The 17521-nt window shown below is 42.8% G+C and overlaps 1 protein-coding gene across 1 annotated transcript in view; it reads right to left on the reverse strand.

The window, feature by feature from the left end:
- The window catches only part of PPP2R2D (protein phosphatase 2 regulatory subunit Bdelta), a 33315-nt gene extending 27949 nt beyond the window's left edge, over positions 1 to 5366 (reverse strand). Inside the window, exons 1-2 of the mRNA XM_032225281.1 lie at positions 4846 to 5366; positions 4567 to 4680 (exon numbers count right to left, since the gene is read on the reverse strand). Coding sequence (XP_032081172.1) covers positions 4567 to 4680; positions 4846 to 4852 — 121 coding nt within the window. The 5' untranslated portion in view covers positions 4853 to 5366. The remainder of the gene's footprint in view (positions 1 to 4566; positions 4681 to 4845) is intronic.
- Between the last annotated feature and the right edge of the window lie 12155 nt (positions 5367 to 17521).

Here is a 17521-nt window from a genome sequence, read left to right on the forward strand (position 1 = left end):
AAATATTTCATAATGGGGCATTTTTATGTAAGAGATGATATACTTATATAAATAATTATTAGACCTGTTGTTTGCTTAGAATAAGTTGCTTCTTTCCTTTCTATCGGTAGATACACAAAAGCAAGCGAGCTTTACATTTATAGAGTGTAAAGTGACAGCAGGACAGGGCATTTCACTAGGTGGCCTAAAATGTCTTACTATCTTATCCTGTGTATCCATCATAATGATAGCTCCATATTTGATAGGAAGGTTTATAGTTTATGTTAAACAATATTTGCACAATAGATAAAATACCAACATGAACATGTGGCCAATATTTTCTAACATATGTACACCTGACACAGCCACCAATCTCATTCCACATGCAGATTACAATATAGCATCATTAGTGTATATAAGACAGTGGCTCTTAAACTTTGCAGCTCTGCAATACCCTAAAATGGAAATTGAGTTCTTATGACTACTTCAATAAATGAAATCATTGATCATAGTAGTGTTGGGATTGGGCAAAATTTTATTTTTTTATTTTAGTCTATATACCATGAGATTATCATACTTTAAAATGCAACTGTCCCTTGCAGGCTCGCACAAACAAAATGACAGCCAAAGATCAAAGTGACTTTTGACAAGGCTCTAGCTCTGCTTGCCCTGCAAGGGAGGAGCGTTGTCAAAACTTGTCCCTGTTCTGGTTGGGCAAACACGCACCCGGATTGCACAGCCAAAGCCCATAGGGAGTTTTAACAGTGCTTGAACTTTACCTGCACAAGTCTGAACAGGTAATGAACATTTTGACATCTTTCTAAGTGGCTTTTGACCTGTTGGGGAAACCGTCTGAGAATTTCTGCTGCAGAATATAACAGGACTTCTTTGCCCTCTAACAAATGTTGCATGTCTTCAAATAATAGAACAGCAACCAGAGGTCAAGGAAGTCCGTCTTAGTTTGGCAGAAGCAAAATAATCCTGGTGGACATACTGAAACTTGCCTTTGTGGTCGCTGTCCTCTCTTTCCCACATTAGAACACCTACATGGAGTCTGAATCAGATACATACAGATTCCACTGCAAACTCACTTTATGGGAAAGACAAATTAAAAAAATTCAAAACTTAGTAGAGATGGAAGATTACAAACTTCAGAAAAAAAGCTAACATTTTTTGAAAGATAAATTCTTGGGAAACTACATACGCCTAAATAAGTGAAACCAATTAAATAAGTAGAGCAAGACTAAGCAAGTGGGCAATTTTCAATACACCATGCATTTATGGCATAGAGGTAGCACCGTAGGCTGCTTAGCAGAAGTTATGTTTCATGAAAACAGTTAAAGCTAATATAAACTATTTTGTAAAGACCCGCTTTAAAACATTTTATATTTTATAGGATACTATTCTATATTCTTATTGTAATTTCACTTAGGACTCATCTGGATTTATTGCAGTCCGAACATGCATAATGTCCTTACATTCCTACAGCCCAAGATTAACTGCAGTTCAACACTCCTACTACTTCAGTGTAAACTCCTTTAAGAAGCACAGCACTTCAGTGTGAATAAGGAAGCTTGGGTGTGATCCACAAATCAGAAATAAAACAAAAGAGTAATTTCATAAGTATCCATATATAATTTAATTACTACCTTTCTTGCCACATTTGTTAAATGAATCACTGCAATTGATAAATTATTAATCCAGTTGTTAAATGAATCTGGCTTCCCCACTGATTTTCTTTGTCAAAAGGTTGCAAAAGATGATCACATGACCTTGGGACACAGCAACCGTCTTAAGTATGAACCAGCACCTCAACCTTGATCACATGACCATGGGGATGCTACAAAAGTTATAACTGTGAAAAATGGTCGTGCCATTGTAACTTCGAATGGTCGCTAAATGAACTGTTTAAAGTCGATGACAATCTGTACTGTATGTTTTCAAATATGAACAATTTGGGATTAAAACTCCAATTAAATGCACAACAGGCCATTTTTGTTCAAATCGCACCTCTTACTGCAAGTTGCAGCTTGCCTCTTTAACTGCACCTCCGTATATTCTGAAAGCAGGTCTATTGCTTCCCAGATGTATAAGCAAGAGGCACCACACACGAACCTAAGTCTAATATAGTATACAGAAGCACCAATCACTTTTAATATATTCCCTCAAAATTACATAATCATCACCCAAGGCAAAGTGTAAAAAGTTACTTCTTTCCAAACGTGCAATTCTGAATATCATAAAGACAGCCTACATTGCAATCTATTATCATTTAACCCATAACTAGTGCCCATAAATCAGAAATATTAGCAAATCCGGGGGGAGGGGGACCTTCAAAATGCTGACCATCTTCTCTCCAACCCACCTTCAAAACCCAGTGTGTTTCAATAGGCTAGACTCTTTCTTTAAATGCAAGGAACAACTGGAGAGAGAGCAGGTTCTGTGGCCCCACTACTACACAAAACACAACAGCACTTAACATTCTCAATAGTATGGCTTCCTAGTACAATAAGACCAGGTGATTATACATGTAATTCTGACCTCTTATGCAACATAGCTGGAATTGAACAAATATGGGTGGGGCTTTTTTCCGCTATAAATAGAACTCCAAATACTACTCTCCACATAAATATTAGCTATGCTCAATAGGAAAGCATGCAGACAGCTTGTTACTAGCATTACATGGCTACCTGCTATTCAATTACAGAACTGTGTGAAGACTATCAAACGACATTGTAGTGTCTAAAAGCAATACCTGTATAGGAATGCTGTATTACTTTCCTATGAAGCTCTCTCAAGAGATAGATAATGGGAACAGTTCTTCTACACTTACCACCATTGAAGTATGCACACCCTTATGATTCATAGAAACAAGGTTTTAAATTATGCATAAACAATAAGAAAAAAAAAATCAAGCATTGTTCAAATAAACTTTCCTGGACAACTGGTCACTTTTGCAAAGCGTAAGTGTTCAACGAAGTAGGGAAACCCCTACATACCTGTTTATAAATACTAAATAATTCAATTCTATTTGATAAAAATCAAATACAGTAATTTGAAAAGGACACTATTTTCATTGTTAGTATTTAAAGTTATTCTAGTACTTCATCCAGACCACACCCTGCATTATTCTCTTTTTTCCTGCAATAGGTCTAAACTCCAGCAAAGTACAAGTAAAATCAACATCTTTCAGACAATATAATTTTAGAAGCTGCCTGTTTTCAAAAATACATTTGAATATATCATAAAGATAACCTGAACTATTACAGTTCCAAGAAGTGATGCAAAGAAAGCAAATCAGCAATTGTGAACCTAAGGAGGTAATTTGCCTGCTATTCTAAGTAAATTTGTCAGGTAATAAATACCAGTGAATTTAGTTTATGTGTCTCAATTATGTTAGAGGCTAAACTATTAATACTGGTAAAGGTTTTTGTTGCTCTAAACTGATCGGCTTAATCAACATATTAAAGAGTAAAAAAATCTGCAATGCCAGAAAGACAGTCTCGTGTTTTAATTGTTTATATTAAAACCAAAGAGCTGCATTATCAGTTAGAACCAGGCATACTGACAGCTATTATTCTAATCATTCCTGCATCCCTTTCTTACCATTATCCAATTCTAGTGTCGTTTCTCCAGAACATTAAAAAAAAGCTTTCTTTTGAAGAGAGACGGCAAGCAGCTCAGCCAGACCCTGCACCCCCCCCCCACTCTTTCCCCAAGGACCAGAGATATGGGGGGGAAAGAATTACACAAAAAATAAGCAGGCACACCTGTACTGACAGATTGATAAAAGTTTTCTTAAAGCGACCTTTGAAAACTTCATGGCCTCCAACCTAAATCACGGAAGCTACTGGAGAGCATCACCCATTCATTATCCCTGCCGGCTTCGTAATTGAGAAAAACGGGGGTCTCGATACCCTGCAAATGTCTTGGGTGTGATTTATTTTCTTTTATTGCAACTAGGGTTGTAATAAATCAGGCTGCATTCGTCCTTAAAGCAGTGTTTCTCAACCTTGGCCACTTGAAGATGTCCGGACTTCAACTCCCAGAATTCCCCAGCCAGCATTCGCTGGCTGGGGAATTCTGGGAGTTGAAGTCCAGACATCTTCAAGTGGCCAAGGTTGAGAAACACTGTTCCTAAAGGCACCCAGCCATCAAAGCCAAGACTTTCTGCATCTTCACACTTGACAAGCAGTACTTAATAAATACTTAATAAATAAATACTTAATAAATAAATACAAACAATACTTAATAAAGGGAGAGTATTTGCAGCTTGGGGGGGGGGTGGAAATGACAGGAGGGGATCCTCCCAGCTGACTCGCTTCCTTGCAGACGTCTCATTACCCAACTAGGTAACATAATCAGTGCTGCTTAAGCGTCTTTCTGGCTTGCTGGAGAAAGGAGGAACCGTTCAGCCCCGTCACGTGCCCTGGGATTAAAGCCCAAAGGGGGAAGGAAGGAAGGAAGGAAAAGGGATTCGGGGGTTGGTTAAAAAAAGCTATTTCAGACCGAAAATCCTGCGGGAGGCGGAGGGGGAAGAAGGGAAGCCAAGGCCGGGGGGTCGTTCGCGGCGCCGCCGCTTCTTACCTTCCGCCACGTCCTCGTCGATCGCCCCCTTCACCTGCGAGAAGCACCACTGGAAATCGTTGCCGCTGCCGCCGCTGCCGGCGACGCTCCCTCCGCCGCCGCCGCCGGCCACCCCTGCGGGGGATGAGAAGCGCCGTCAGCGCCGGCCAAAGCTCAGCCTCTCCGCCCGCCCAGGAGGCCCGGATGCCGGCCCGGCCTCGGAACCGCTCGGCCCCCCTCCAAAGGCCGCCCCTGCGGGCCCCGGGCCTCCCTCCGCCCTCCGCCACTCGTGTCCCTTACCTGCCATGTTGCGCGGCGTGAGGCTGGCGGAGACCGCCGGCTGCAAAAGCCCGCGGAGCGGAAGGGCCAACGGGGACGGAGGGGAAACCCGCTACAAGCGCCTCCTTCGGGGGAGCCGCCGCTGCCGGTGCTGCCGGTGGAGCCGCGGGTGGAGGAGCGGCCGCCGCCACAGCCAGCGCCGCCGCCGCTGCCGCCGAGGCCGCCGGAGGTTCGGGGGTTTCAAAATGGCGCCCATTGCCGGTCAGCCTGATCCGGTGACGTCATCCTCCTGCCAGCCTCCGCCGGCCGGGAAAGGACGACGCGCCCCGGGGCGACGCGCTCTCCGGGAGGCTCCGGCCGGCCTCGATGGGCGGCTGGCGGGCGAAGGGGGGGGCGGCGGGAGAGGCGCTCGGGGCTCCGGGGCCGCCGGCCTTGCCGTCCCGCGCGGGCTGAGGGGGGGTTTTCCCCGCGGAGCCACGGAAGGAAGCTGAGGCGCCCTTTCGCCAAACCTCGAGGACGCCGAACTCACGCCCGCAAATCTCGCCCGCCCGCCCGCGAGAGCCCGCGGGACTTGGGATCGGGCGGGGAGGGCGGGGCGGGGCTTCCTTCTGGCCCCGCCCCCTGGAGCTCAACCAGGGTCTCGCCGCCGTCAGAGTCAGGTGACCAGATTCTCAGTACAGGGGGAGACCTTTGAAGGGGGGGGGGTTGATTAAAGATTTTATACGGAGCAACAAAATGTTTTAATACAATGCAAAAATAGCATTGCAATATTTTTTTTCTATTTCAACATAACTACAATTTACAAATATAAATTGTTGCCAAGCATCAAAATTTTCATCTGGTGACCATGAGGATGTTGCAACGGTCGCTAAGTGTGAAAATGGTCGCTAAGTGTGAAAAAATGGCCATCAGTCACTTTTTTCAATGCCATTGTAACTTTGGTCACTAAGCCCATTATACCACCTTTCTTGCCACAGTTCTTAAGTGAATAACTGCAGCTGATAAGTTAGTAGCATAAGTGAATCTGGTTTCCCCATTTGACTTTGTCAAAAGGTCACAAAAGAGGCAGTTACATGACCCCAGGACACTGAAACCATCATAAATACGAATCTGTTGCCAAACATCAAAATTTTGATCGCATGACCATGAGGATGCTGCAACGGTCGCTAAGTGTGAAAATGGTCACTAAGTGTGAAAAATGGTCATCAGTCACTTTTTTCAATGCCGTTGTAACTTTGGTCACTGTACCACCAGAACACGGGACAAATTGTTATAAATTGTGGCTGTCCTGCCGAAATCGGGACGTCTGGTCACCTTACGTAAGAGGCGGAGGGGAGGGGGGGAGGGTCGTCTGTTGTTATGGATTAGCCGCGTCCCCCCCCCTCCCTTTCTTTTCCCCTGTTCAACAGGCGGCTTCGGCTTTCTAAGCTGCCGGGAGGGAACAAATCGCCTCGCCCCGAGCTGGAGAATGGCCTTTATGAGTCGATTCCAAGTAACTTCACGAACCCCTCCCTCTCCCTAGCAACCCTGGACCTCTCTGTCCTTATTTTGGACAGAGAGGTTTGAAAAAGGGGTCAAATCATCTCCCTCCAATCCCCAACAGGGTCTTTTCAACGGTTCCAAGAAGGCTCCGTGCCCATTTGTACTGCTCAGGTGGCCCTGACCACGCAGATTAGATTAGATTAGATTAGATTTATTAAATTTATATGCCACCCTTTTCCCCCGAAGGGACTCAGGGCGGCTCACAACTCGAACCGGGGAGGGGGATACAGACAAGAAATTTTAAAACAACAGCATAACAATATATAATTTAAAACTCACAACAGTCATACCATTCGAGACGGGGGCAACAGCTCTTTAGCCCCAGGCCTGTCGGAACAACCAGGTTTTGAGGGCTTTGCGGAAGGCCTGGAGGGTGGTGAGGGTTCGAATCTCCAGATAAACCTCAAAGGGGCCTTAAAGAGAATGCAAATGCTCAGCTGCCTGCAAGGGGTATAAACCCTCCTTCCATTCCCCCCACCCTCCAGTCGGAGCTGAAGAAGCTTCTGGCGTGAGAAGCGAAACATCTTCAGGAAAAAAAACCCAAGGAAGCCCAATTGCCTCCTGGGGGGAAAAAAAACACCTCTTGGATTGTGGATGTTTCCTTCCCCAACTTCCCAGCCCAGCCTAAAACCTGATGGTTCCCTGCATCTCTTCCATCATCTCTGATTTTGCTCTCCTCCTGGGACTAAAGCTTGCCAGGTGCTGCCATCTGCTGAGGCTGCCTTTCTTAAAAAAGCAACAAACAAAATAGAAATGTCTCCAGAGAGACTCGGTCATTTAGGTCACAGTTGTCCCAAAGATGGGGACAGACCACAGCACAGACGATGATGACCTGGATGACCGAGAAAATCTTCATAGACATTTTGCTTGTTGCTAATAGAATCTCCCCGTCCAGAGGAGGGATACAACATCGTCTATTTCCAGTGTACAATGCAGTCTTTCTTTTCAACAGTTCCAAGAAGGCTCCACACCCATTTGAACTATTCAGGTGATCCCGAGGACACAGGTAAACCCCCCCACGACTCTAAAAGGATGCAAATGACCAGCAGTCTGCAAGGAGGATAAATCCTCCTATTCTTCACCATCCCATCAGAGCTGAAGATGCACCTTCAAAGAAAAAAACAAGAAAGTCTAGTTGCCTTTTGAAAAAAGCACCTTTGGGAGAAGCAAAATGCAAGATCTTCAAAGGTAATCCTTTCAATCTGAATGCTGCCGTTCTCGGGGATTTCACAGGGCTGCATCTGTGGGGTTTTCTTGGGCAATAATATGAAAGGGTTTTGTGGCATTTCTTTTTATTACTTGTACATCTTTTCTTTTGTCTATGTGTGTGTCTTCAAATTAGTCCATGAATTGTGCAGGCAAGTCCATGTGGCTTCTTGACAACAGTGTTCAGAAGTGCTTTGGCATTCTTCTAGGATCCAAGTGCTTAGACATTTCAATCAACCTTGCTTTAGCATTGGAGCAGCATAAGCTGAAAATGGAAAATTAATCACAAAATTATATTTCTTTATTATAAAATGGCATTCCTAATAACTGAGCTAAGCATTTGCTACAAAACATCGTAGGTTAAGATTTGTGAAGTAAATACGAGGTATACATAATGCCTTTACCAGAAAATGTCTGACATTAAGAGCTGTAAACTAAAAAAACAGTATTTAATATTAATAGACTTATTAATTAAATTTATATTATAAAATAGCCATGTGCTTAAAGTTGATAAAATTAAGAGTTACAGATAAGTTCATCTATACCGCTATAAAACTAACTATATTCAGGTAGTCCTTGATGTACAAACATAACTGAGCTCAAAATTTATTTTGCAAAGTGAGACAAATGTTAAGTGAGTTTTGCTCCATTTTATGATCTTTCTCGCCACAATTATGTGAATCACTGCAGTAGATAAGTTAGTAACATGGTTGTTAAGTGAGTCTGGCTTCCCATTGACTTTGCTTCTCAGAAGGTGACCCGGGGACGCTGCAATCGTCATAAATATGAACCAGTTACCTCAGTTTTGATCATGGGGAAGTGGCAATGGTTGTGTGAAAAATGGTCATTAGTCAGGTTTTTTTCAGTGCTGTTGTTTACAAGTTAACTGTTGTAAGTCAAGGACTATCTGTCTAAATAGGTCTATAACTCTATATGTTAGTCCTTTGGGTTTGAAAGACACACATTATTGTGCAGTTTATCTGACAAGGAGGTGCCTCTGCAGGCCCAGTCTAGAGAAGCAGAACCTAGCATGATGGGGACGTTGGAAGTCCATTGTTATAGTAACTGTGGGTGTTATTCTGTTATAGCAATAGCAATAGCAGTTAGACTTACATACCACTTCATAGGGCTTCCAGCCCTCTCTAAGCGGTTTACAGAGTCAGCATATCGCCCCCACAGTCGGGGTCCTCATTTCACCCACCTCGGAAGGATGGAAGGCTGAGTCAACCCTGAGCCGGTGAGATTTGAACAGCCGAACTGCAGATAACAGTCAGCTGAAGTAGCCTGCAGTGCTGCATTTAACCACTGCGCCACCTCGGCTCTCTGTTATGCCTCTCACGGGTTTCTACCAGTTTTGGTACTGCCTGTTTTCAAACCCAGTGGAGATAGCGCAGATCCGCGCAACCTGTAATAGCTGATAGGCGGTATTCTGGGAGGCCGATCCAGCCGTCAATCAGCTGCTCATGCTAAATCAGGCTGTGCTGAAGCTGACTAGGCTGTTTGCTCTTTGCTCCAAGGAGGCAGATTTTTTTTTCTTGTTTTCCTCCCCAAAAGCTAGGTCCGTCTTATAGTCCGGAGCGTCTTGTAATTCGAAAAATATGGTAATTGTTCCTGGCTATTAGTTCCTCTGTATTTTATATGCTGCTTCAAAGAACTTAGTTGCCTGGTGGGTAATGGGAAAGTCCCTGTTCAGAAGTTGGCATTAAAACGTGTTGGCATCCAGGCCCTTTTGCAGTAAGTTTTAGTGTGGTGTTTATAGGAAACCGTAATTCTAATCCTGCCTTAACCACAAAACCAGATAGTTGACTTTCAGCCTGTCACTTTTTCTCAGCTCAAGAAAGGAGGTTAACTGCTTGTAAAAAATGCTGCTAAGAAAACTGTAGGGACAAATTGTATCTGTAGTCAAGACTGACTCACCTCCCCACCACTCACACCCCCCCAAAAAAGGTTAGCTAGAAAGCAGACACTATTATAAATCTACAACTCACACTCTTAAAACAGTTTGGGCCTCTGATCAATCTCTGTTCATTTTGCATTCTTTTATGGAAGTTTTAACCTGACTATATCCTATTATCCCAAAGTCAATCGGCAGTCCATTTAAACATTTTTTTTCCTCTGAAGTTTTCTTCCACGTTGGTAACGTCCACTAGCAATTAGTGGCTAGTTCTATTGCTAAAGAGATAATCTGAAACTAAATATGGATTTCCGGACCAAAACCTCCATGCCTGCCTCCTTATTTCAACATTTGAAGTGTTGCAAGGTATTTAAAAGACACGATGATGTAAAGGTGATGATTATACCTTAGCTTTTTCAAGGTCAACTCAGTTCTATGCCAGTGTTTCTCAACCTTGTCAACTTGAAGATGTCCGGACTTCAACTCCCAGAATTCCCCAGCCAGCATCGCTGGCTGGGGAATTCTGGGAGTTGAAGTCCAGACATCTTCAAGTTGACAAGGTTGAGAAACACTGTTCTATGCCAATGAAAAGAGAAGTAGACCAGATGTTATGCCAATAAATTCTGTAGTTTGTCATGAAGATGAATCTTTTTTATAAATTAGTCATAGTTGTGAGATGACATCCTGGATTACGAAGCAAAAGGGACAAAGACTGGCATCATCCCTCATTTTTTTTAAAAAAAACCCAGCTATAACCTAGATCTGCTTCTTGTTTAACACTTAATGGTTCCTGGTTAAGAAGAGAGAAGAAAGCAAAACTGAATAACTACGTCCTCCTCAATATGGCTGGATATAATACCCAGTTAGTACTGAGAGATGCTATGAGGAGAATCAAAATTTCCACCTCCTGTTTACAGGTTTTAAAACCAGAAATTAATTTTGGGTTGCGGGGGAGGTGCATTAGGCAAAAGCAAAGTTGTACGGTAAAGGCTATTAGACACACAGAATTGGAATTATCCTGAACAAGGTGGGATGCTGAGTTCTAATTCCGCCATGAACGCCATGACTTTGATCTAGTCCAGTGTTTCTCAACCTTGGCAACTTGAAGATGTCCGGACTTCAACTCCCAGTTAGCCAATGACAGTTATATAGAGTATAAATACACATTGCTATAGCCTAAATCAGTGTTTCTCAAACGTGGCAACTTGAAGATGTCCAGACTTCAACTCCCAGAATTCCCCAGCCAGCGAATGCTGGCTGGGGAATTCTGGGAGTTGAAGTCCGGACATCTTCAAGTGGCCAAGGTTGAGAAACACTGATCTAGTCGCTGTCTCTCAGCCCAATCTACCTCACGTTGTTCTTGTGGAGAAAATAGGAGGAGGCAGAATTATTAGGTATGTTGGCTGCCTTGAGTTATTTGTTAAAATACTAAAAAGCGGGAAATAAATAAAATTACCTTTTTTTTTTTTTGAGAAAGTTTCCTCTTTGAATTAATAAATATTCCGTTTTCCGGATGGGACTCCGAGGTACATTAGAAACATGTTTCTATACCACCACACCCACGGTTTAAGCAACCTCATTTTCTGGTTTTGCCCAACTTGTTGAACCACGAATGAACTTTACGGACTGAATTTGCACAATGGGACTAAGCTGAAAACAAGTTTTCCTTGATTGTGCTTCAGCATGTCATGGAAATATGTTTCCAGTGCCCTAAGAACTGTATGAGGCTGAGATTGTAGCCTAAGGATAGAGATGAGTTGGCTTCCAGTTGCTACTGCATTTTCATTCTCGTCAGCCGTAATCAGCATGGCCTTTTTTTTTGGGGGGGGGGGGGGTTTACAGGGCCTCGGTTCCCCACTCTTGCTGTAACTTAAGCAAACCAACTATTGAAAACAATGAGATTTAACGCAGGTCATATTATTTGAAATTATGGAGATATTAGTAGGAGTAAGAATAACTCCAGAGCATGTACAAAGAACCTGTTCAGAAGTATTAGGGCTTCTCAGGTGGATCAGATGTTACAGCTCTCAAATGGATTTAAACCATAGCACTTTTCCATAAAAGTGTTGCCCTTTTAAAATCCCGTAATAGTACCTCTATCCCTAGTGAAGTGCCTTGTGGTAGAAAGAACCGAGTAGAGAGATATTTAGGATGTATTCTTATACACCAAGACCATTTCTTTTAATGTAATGAAGGGTAACCCTTGATGTTCGGTGAAAATGATATTCATTAGTCTATCATAGACCTGCTTGGATCAGGAGATTTTTAATAGTGTCTCAAGGGTAATAAAATGTACATGAATGTGACAGAGCATGCTCCTGTTTAAAATATAATGTATTATCGTGGAGGAAAATTGTCTCCTGTACACTAATAGATAGGTGCAAGCATAAAATCAAACCCCAATTTTCCCTGCTTGCTGTCGCGCTGGCATTATAAATAGCTTGTGTGAAGCTGCCCCAGGCATTCCCTTCCTCTCCCTAGTGGTGAGGCTTATATAATGGTGGCTGTATAACTCATATTCATTGTTATGCCAAAGCTCTGTGTATAAAGCCCACCGCTAATATATCAAGAAAACATAACATTTGCTATAAAATAAATTACGAGATTTGATATAGTTGTCTCACTACAGTAGATAAAAGGTGAGGGCATCATTACTGACTAATTGTTACCAGGAATTCTTCAAAGGTTATGAGATGGTGCTAGAAGCACAACAATTTAAAAAGAATTTTTTAACCAAGTTCATTTTCCTAGGGCGACGGCTGGCATTAAAGTGATCAGGTATGCTGTAAAGTCTTCTCTACTGCTGTTTAAATATTGCTTATGATTCAGTGTCACCTGAAATACCTTCGTTCAGCATTCCAGCAATATATATGCTGTAGTGACGTAGTATATTTGGGATTTACTTGGTATAATAAGGACTTTCTCAAAATGTTACAGCTCTTGTTTCTTGAGTCTGAGCTTATTCATAAAATCTCATCGTTCATTTTATGTAAGAGGATCTTAGAAACTCCCTATTGTAGAAAATAAGCTACTACTTAAACCTGTCAGGTATAACTGATGTTCATGAGAACAATAGGTATCAGGTATTTGTTTATTTGCATGCTACATTTTTCTTAAATTAAATGCCACCATACTGGTGAACTGTGAAATTCATAGAAACGAAAGTGGCTTTGAGGACAACATAACCACAGTATGGAATAACCAGTTGGCCTAGAGATGGATTTTTTGCAATGAAATGAAGCACACTGGGCCAACTGGACACAATTGCTTGTGCCTGTCAGAAGACACTACATGTGTAGCCAGAAGCAGTGGGGAAAAGTTGCCTTTTCAGTGAGTTGGAACCAGATAGAGAGTTACACCGTGTCTTTGTGCATGTGAGAAGTGACCGGGGTCCTGTACTCGTGTTGGTGCAAACTGTTTTCCAAGCGCATCACTGCGCAATTTCTTTCCACCTACAAATGCATAGCCAATTCGCAATAGCAGCTTAGCCAGTGGAGAAACCAGTCGCTTTACCTGTAACAACCAGCACATTTGCAAATCCAGATACAATAATGCAAAACATGGGCAATAGGGATAGGATGGGGATTGGCAGATTTTAGGCTGGCATTGTTTGGTGCTGAGTCAAAGATGGGCGGAGAGCACTCAGTAGTAACAAAGGGGGAAAAAAAACAAAGAAAAGAGAGGTGAAAAATCTAAAAGAAATCAGGACTTTGGAATTATAATAGTTTTGACTACTGAACTAGTAGGATGACGTAGGCAGAACAAAAAGCTGGCTGATAAATTTAGAAATTGAAAATTTTCTGTGAGTGATTTTGATCTATGATTTCCAAAGCACGTGATATTTGGAAAGGTTTAAAAACCTTTTGGCAAAGTTGAGATGAATAAGATCTTGGCAAGGCTATTTTGATCTCATGAGTTGTCTATTTAGAGGACTACACCTTCTTTGAGATTTGCAAAGTACTTGTCTTGTTTTCTAGCTGATGACCTGATTCCAACATGCCAGAAGGGCACAGCCCCATTTATGTTGTATTTCAGATAAATGCATTTCTACAATTGGTTACAGTTACAGCTTCATAATGATCTAATACCTGTGTTCTCTTAGTTGACACATGGAGAGGGCCAACATATGCCGAATCTGCAGAATGCTTTGAAAGCCTCCTATTGCATTTTGATTTCCATTTATTATTGCACCTTTCTGTTAGTATGAAATTTCCCAAGGCCTGAGACAGTACGATAGTGTACATTTGCTGAGCTCAAGAATGATGTAATGAAAAATCAGTCATCACTAATAATTACAGCAGTGTTTCTCAACCTTGGCAACTTGAAGATGTCCGGACTTCAAGTCCCAGAATTCCAAATAAAAGGGTGTTTACCCAGAAAAGATTTAGCATATATCTGTATAAATAAATGCTACGTTTTTCACCTCTGCTGTAGCAAGAAGCTTCTATATTGCATCACTTATCTCTGGCCTTGGGTGTAGAAAGACTCCACTCTTTTCATTTTTGTTTTGTCTATTACTATTTATGCTTTATTAAAGTGAATCATTTTCAAAATTCCTAGTCCCCTGCATATTACTTTGACCATGGACCAATCTTTCTCCCTCCCGATAATTTACTTCACAGGGTGGTTGTTATGGAAAAAAATATTTCCTGTTATCTTTATTGCATTTAATTTGACAGAATCAAAAGGCGTAGTCACAAGTACTTCCTCTGATGAAGGCACAGACAGACAAATAGTTCCAATAAAGAAGAATAATTGTAGCTCAGGGCTGAAGTGTGGAGTCCTTGGTGATCTCTCAGCTTGGTTATTTTCTTGCCGATGTTTCATTACCCAACTGTTCTGTCCCCTCTTCACGGCTCGTTAACAAACGGCGAGCAGACAAACTTAAAAGGAACTTCCTTTATCAGTTCTCGGCTCAGACTGGCTTCGAGCCCAAAAATAACATAAATACAGTCTCTGGCCAGATAACGGAATGAAAACAAAACAACTCTTACAAGCAGTGCACTTATCCAAGTGTAGCCTTGAATCAGGGTTACAGGAAACACAAAGCACTTATCCAAGTGTATCAAGCAATGTTGTACGAACCAAGGAACGTTGACTCCTGCGACTAGGGCATGGCAGCATCCGTCCTTTTATCTCCAAACCTGCCCCTAACAAGCCCCAGCTGCATAATGAATCTTGTATCCCGAAAAGACTCACAGCAGACATCTGCTGAGTCACAACACCCAACTATGTAACAACATCATGTTACTACTGTAGTTTGGGTAATAAAATACTTGCAAGAAAACAAGCAAGCTCAGACAAATAGTATTTTAGTTCTGACTTCGCATTCCCCTTTTGTATTTTTGATTCTGGGAAGAGTTTGGGTATTAGCAGATTCAAGCTAGAGATGTTTAGGATTTTGATGAGGTCATCCAATCATGGTGATATTTTCCCCCAACAGAAAATACACGTCTTGGGAAAGTGACTAAGGAAATTAAGTTATAGGAAGAAAAGATGTGGAGAGAATAATGAGAAAAGGTGTGGGAAGGACTTAATGTACAAAGAATGAATATCAGCTGGAAGGGAAATAGGAGGCATTTGAAGATTTTACACAATGACTCACTTCCATCATCATCGGGTTGTTATTAGAACCCACAGATTTATGTATAGGATGCATATAGTAGGAGAGAGGGGGAAAAAATCCTCTTCTCTTTGAAGGCCAAAATGGATATCCTGTAAAAGCTAAAAAAAAAAAAAACCTAGGAAAGAAATTTGGAAACATAATCGATTGACTTCATCCTGGTGAGGAGAGCTTTGGAAATGACTGAGTTTTAAGCGTATTCTACTTAGCAGCAAAATAGGTTTTTCTCATTTAATTTTAAGTCTCCTCCCCCCTCACCAACTAATGGTGGGAATGGAAATAAGAGGTCTCTAAAAGGCAAGTTTCTCCCAATTCCACACTTAACACACACAAATGAAATGCTATGCTAACATTTGGTGGCAAAAGGGCTCCCTGATGTTCTGAAATTAGAGGGATCTGTGATTGTAGGGAAAGTCTGGCATCCCAGGAGGCCACTGTGCCTCAGATAGGCGGGTGTGAGTCCCTTTTTGTGTAAATGGGGCCTTGGAGTTCAGGTGGGCCTTTTTGTTACATACCTGTCTCCCTGCTACGTTTCATCGGCCCTGCCGGAGCTGCTAAATGTGTTAGCTGGATTGGCGGTTGATTTCCCCAGGCTTTTGATCCTGGGGGATTTCAATCTTCCTTCCATTGGTGAGACATCCGAGTCAGCTTGGGAGTTCATGGCTTCCATGACGGCTATGGACCTAACTCAGTTAATTCAAGACCCCACCCATAATGGGGGACACACGCTCAACCTGATTTTTGTCTCTGGGCAGTGGATGAATGATCTAGATTTAGGGGATATTTCTACCCAACCCTTGTCATGGTCGGATCATTTCCTCATCAGGCTTGACTTCCAAACTGCTACCCCTCACCGCAGGGAGGCGGAACCGACTACATGGTTCTGCCCCACGGACCTGATGGACCCTAAAAGGTTCCTGATGGAGCTTGGGACTTTTCCTGAATCCCTTGCTCACAACTCGACCGAAGCCCTAGTGGAAGCCCCTTCCTGGATCGGGATGCTCTGTGCACAGTCACTCATGCCCTCATCCTTTCTTGCCTGGACTACTGCAACACTCTCTACATGGGGCTGCCCTTGAAGAGCACCCAGAGGCTTCAGCTGGTCCAGAATGCGGCTGCGTGGGTTATCATAGGGGTACCTAGGTGCTCCCATGTTACACCCCTTTTAGGCGGCCTGCACTGGTTGCCGGTTGTCTTCCGGGTGCGATTCAAGGTACTAATTATGACCTTTAAAGCGCTCCATGGCTTAGGCCCAGGGTACCTGCGAGACCACCTACTGCCACCGGTAGCCTCCCACCGTCCAGTGCGATCCCACAGAGTGGGCCCCCTCAGGGTGCCGTCGGCCAGACAGTGTCGGCTAGCGACCCCCAGGGGGAGGAGAGCCTTCTCTGTGGGAGCGCCTTCCCTCTGGAATGAGCTGCCCCCCCCCAGATCTTAGTATAATCCCCGACCTCCGGTCCTTCCGACGTCCTAAAAAGTTCCAGCAAGCCAGCCTGGCCTGAACAAAACAAAATAAATTATTGATCATTGTTAATTTTAATCAATTTTTTAAAAATGTTATTGTTAATCTTAATTGGGTTTGTTTTTTGGATATTCTATCGATTTTTAAAAAACTTTTGTAATATGTGTGTTTTTTTTAATGTTGCTGCTCTGAGTCCTTGGGAGAAGGGCGGCATATAAATGCAATAAAAAAAAAATTGTGTTGTCATAGACCTATCACTCATTCTGAAGTTTTAGATCAATAGAATTTAAAGGATCTATAGAGCCATCTGTTTTGTAGCTGCTAATCTGGATGGTGCACAAAACGGAAATAGAAACGTCCAAACCATAAAATAAAACACAAGTAAAAAGTCAGTGAAATTAGTTTTAGACAAAGGAAGGGGCAGAGGGTAAACTAAAATGGACGTAGATGTTGGATGGATCCAGATGATTTGTTGAGTGAGCCTGAGAAATTTCCCACATCATTTGTTGGTAATGCAGTCCATATTTTATGAAGCAGTGGAATGTTGAGTCAGGCTGAGTGATCAATACTCCTGCGCCCAAGATCCCTTTACGTTCTAATAAAATCAAACTGTCCCTTGATTTACAAGAAAACCCAGAACTCTGAAGCAGAGACGTCAGCTGGAGCCCATGTAGAAAAACTCCCAGGCCAAATTAGATTGCCCTTAGAGTGAGGCTCTGTTGAATTGTTTTATATCAGAAGAGGCAGCCCATAGGGAGTTTTCCTCTCTGGGCCACATTGCCTCTGCACTGAATGGAATCACCCTACCAGCACATTGGGATGAAGAAGTCGGAACAATCACCGGTGCACCCTGAACAAATTGCACTGCCTTGTGGTGCAGTGGTTAGAATGCAGCATAACAGAGGTGGGTATTCAGCAGGTTCTGACCACCTCTGAAGAACCGGTAGCGGAAATTTTGAGTAGTTCGGAG

This window comes from Thamnophis elegans, chromosome 10 (assembly GCF_009769535.1).
Source record: "Thamnophis elegans isolate rThaEle1 chromosome 10, rThaEle1.pri, whole genome shotgun sequence".
Lineage (NCBI taxonomy): Eukaryota > Metazoa > Chordata > Lepidosauria > Squamata > Colubridae > Thamnophis > Thamnophis elegans.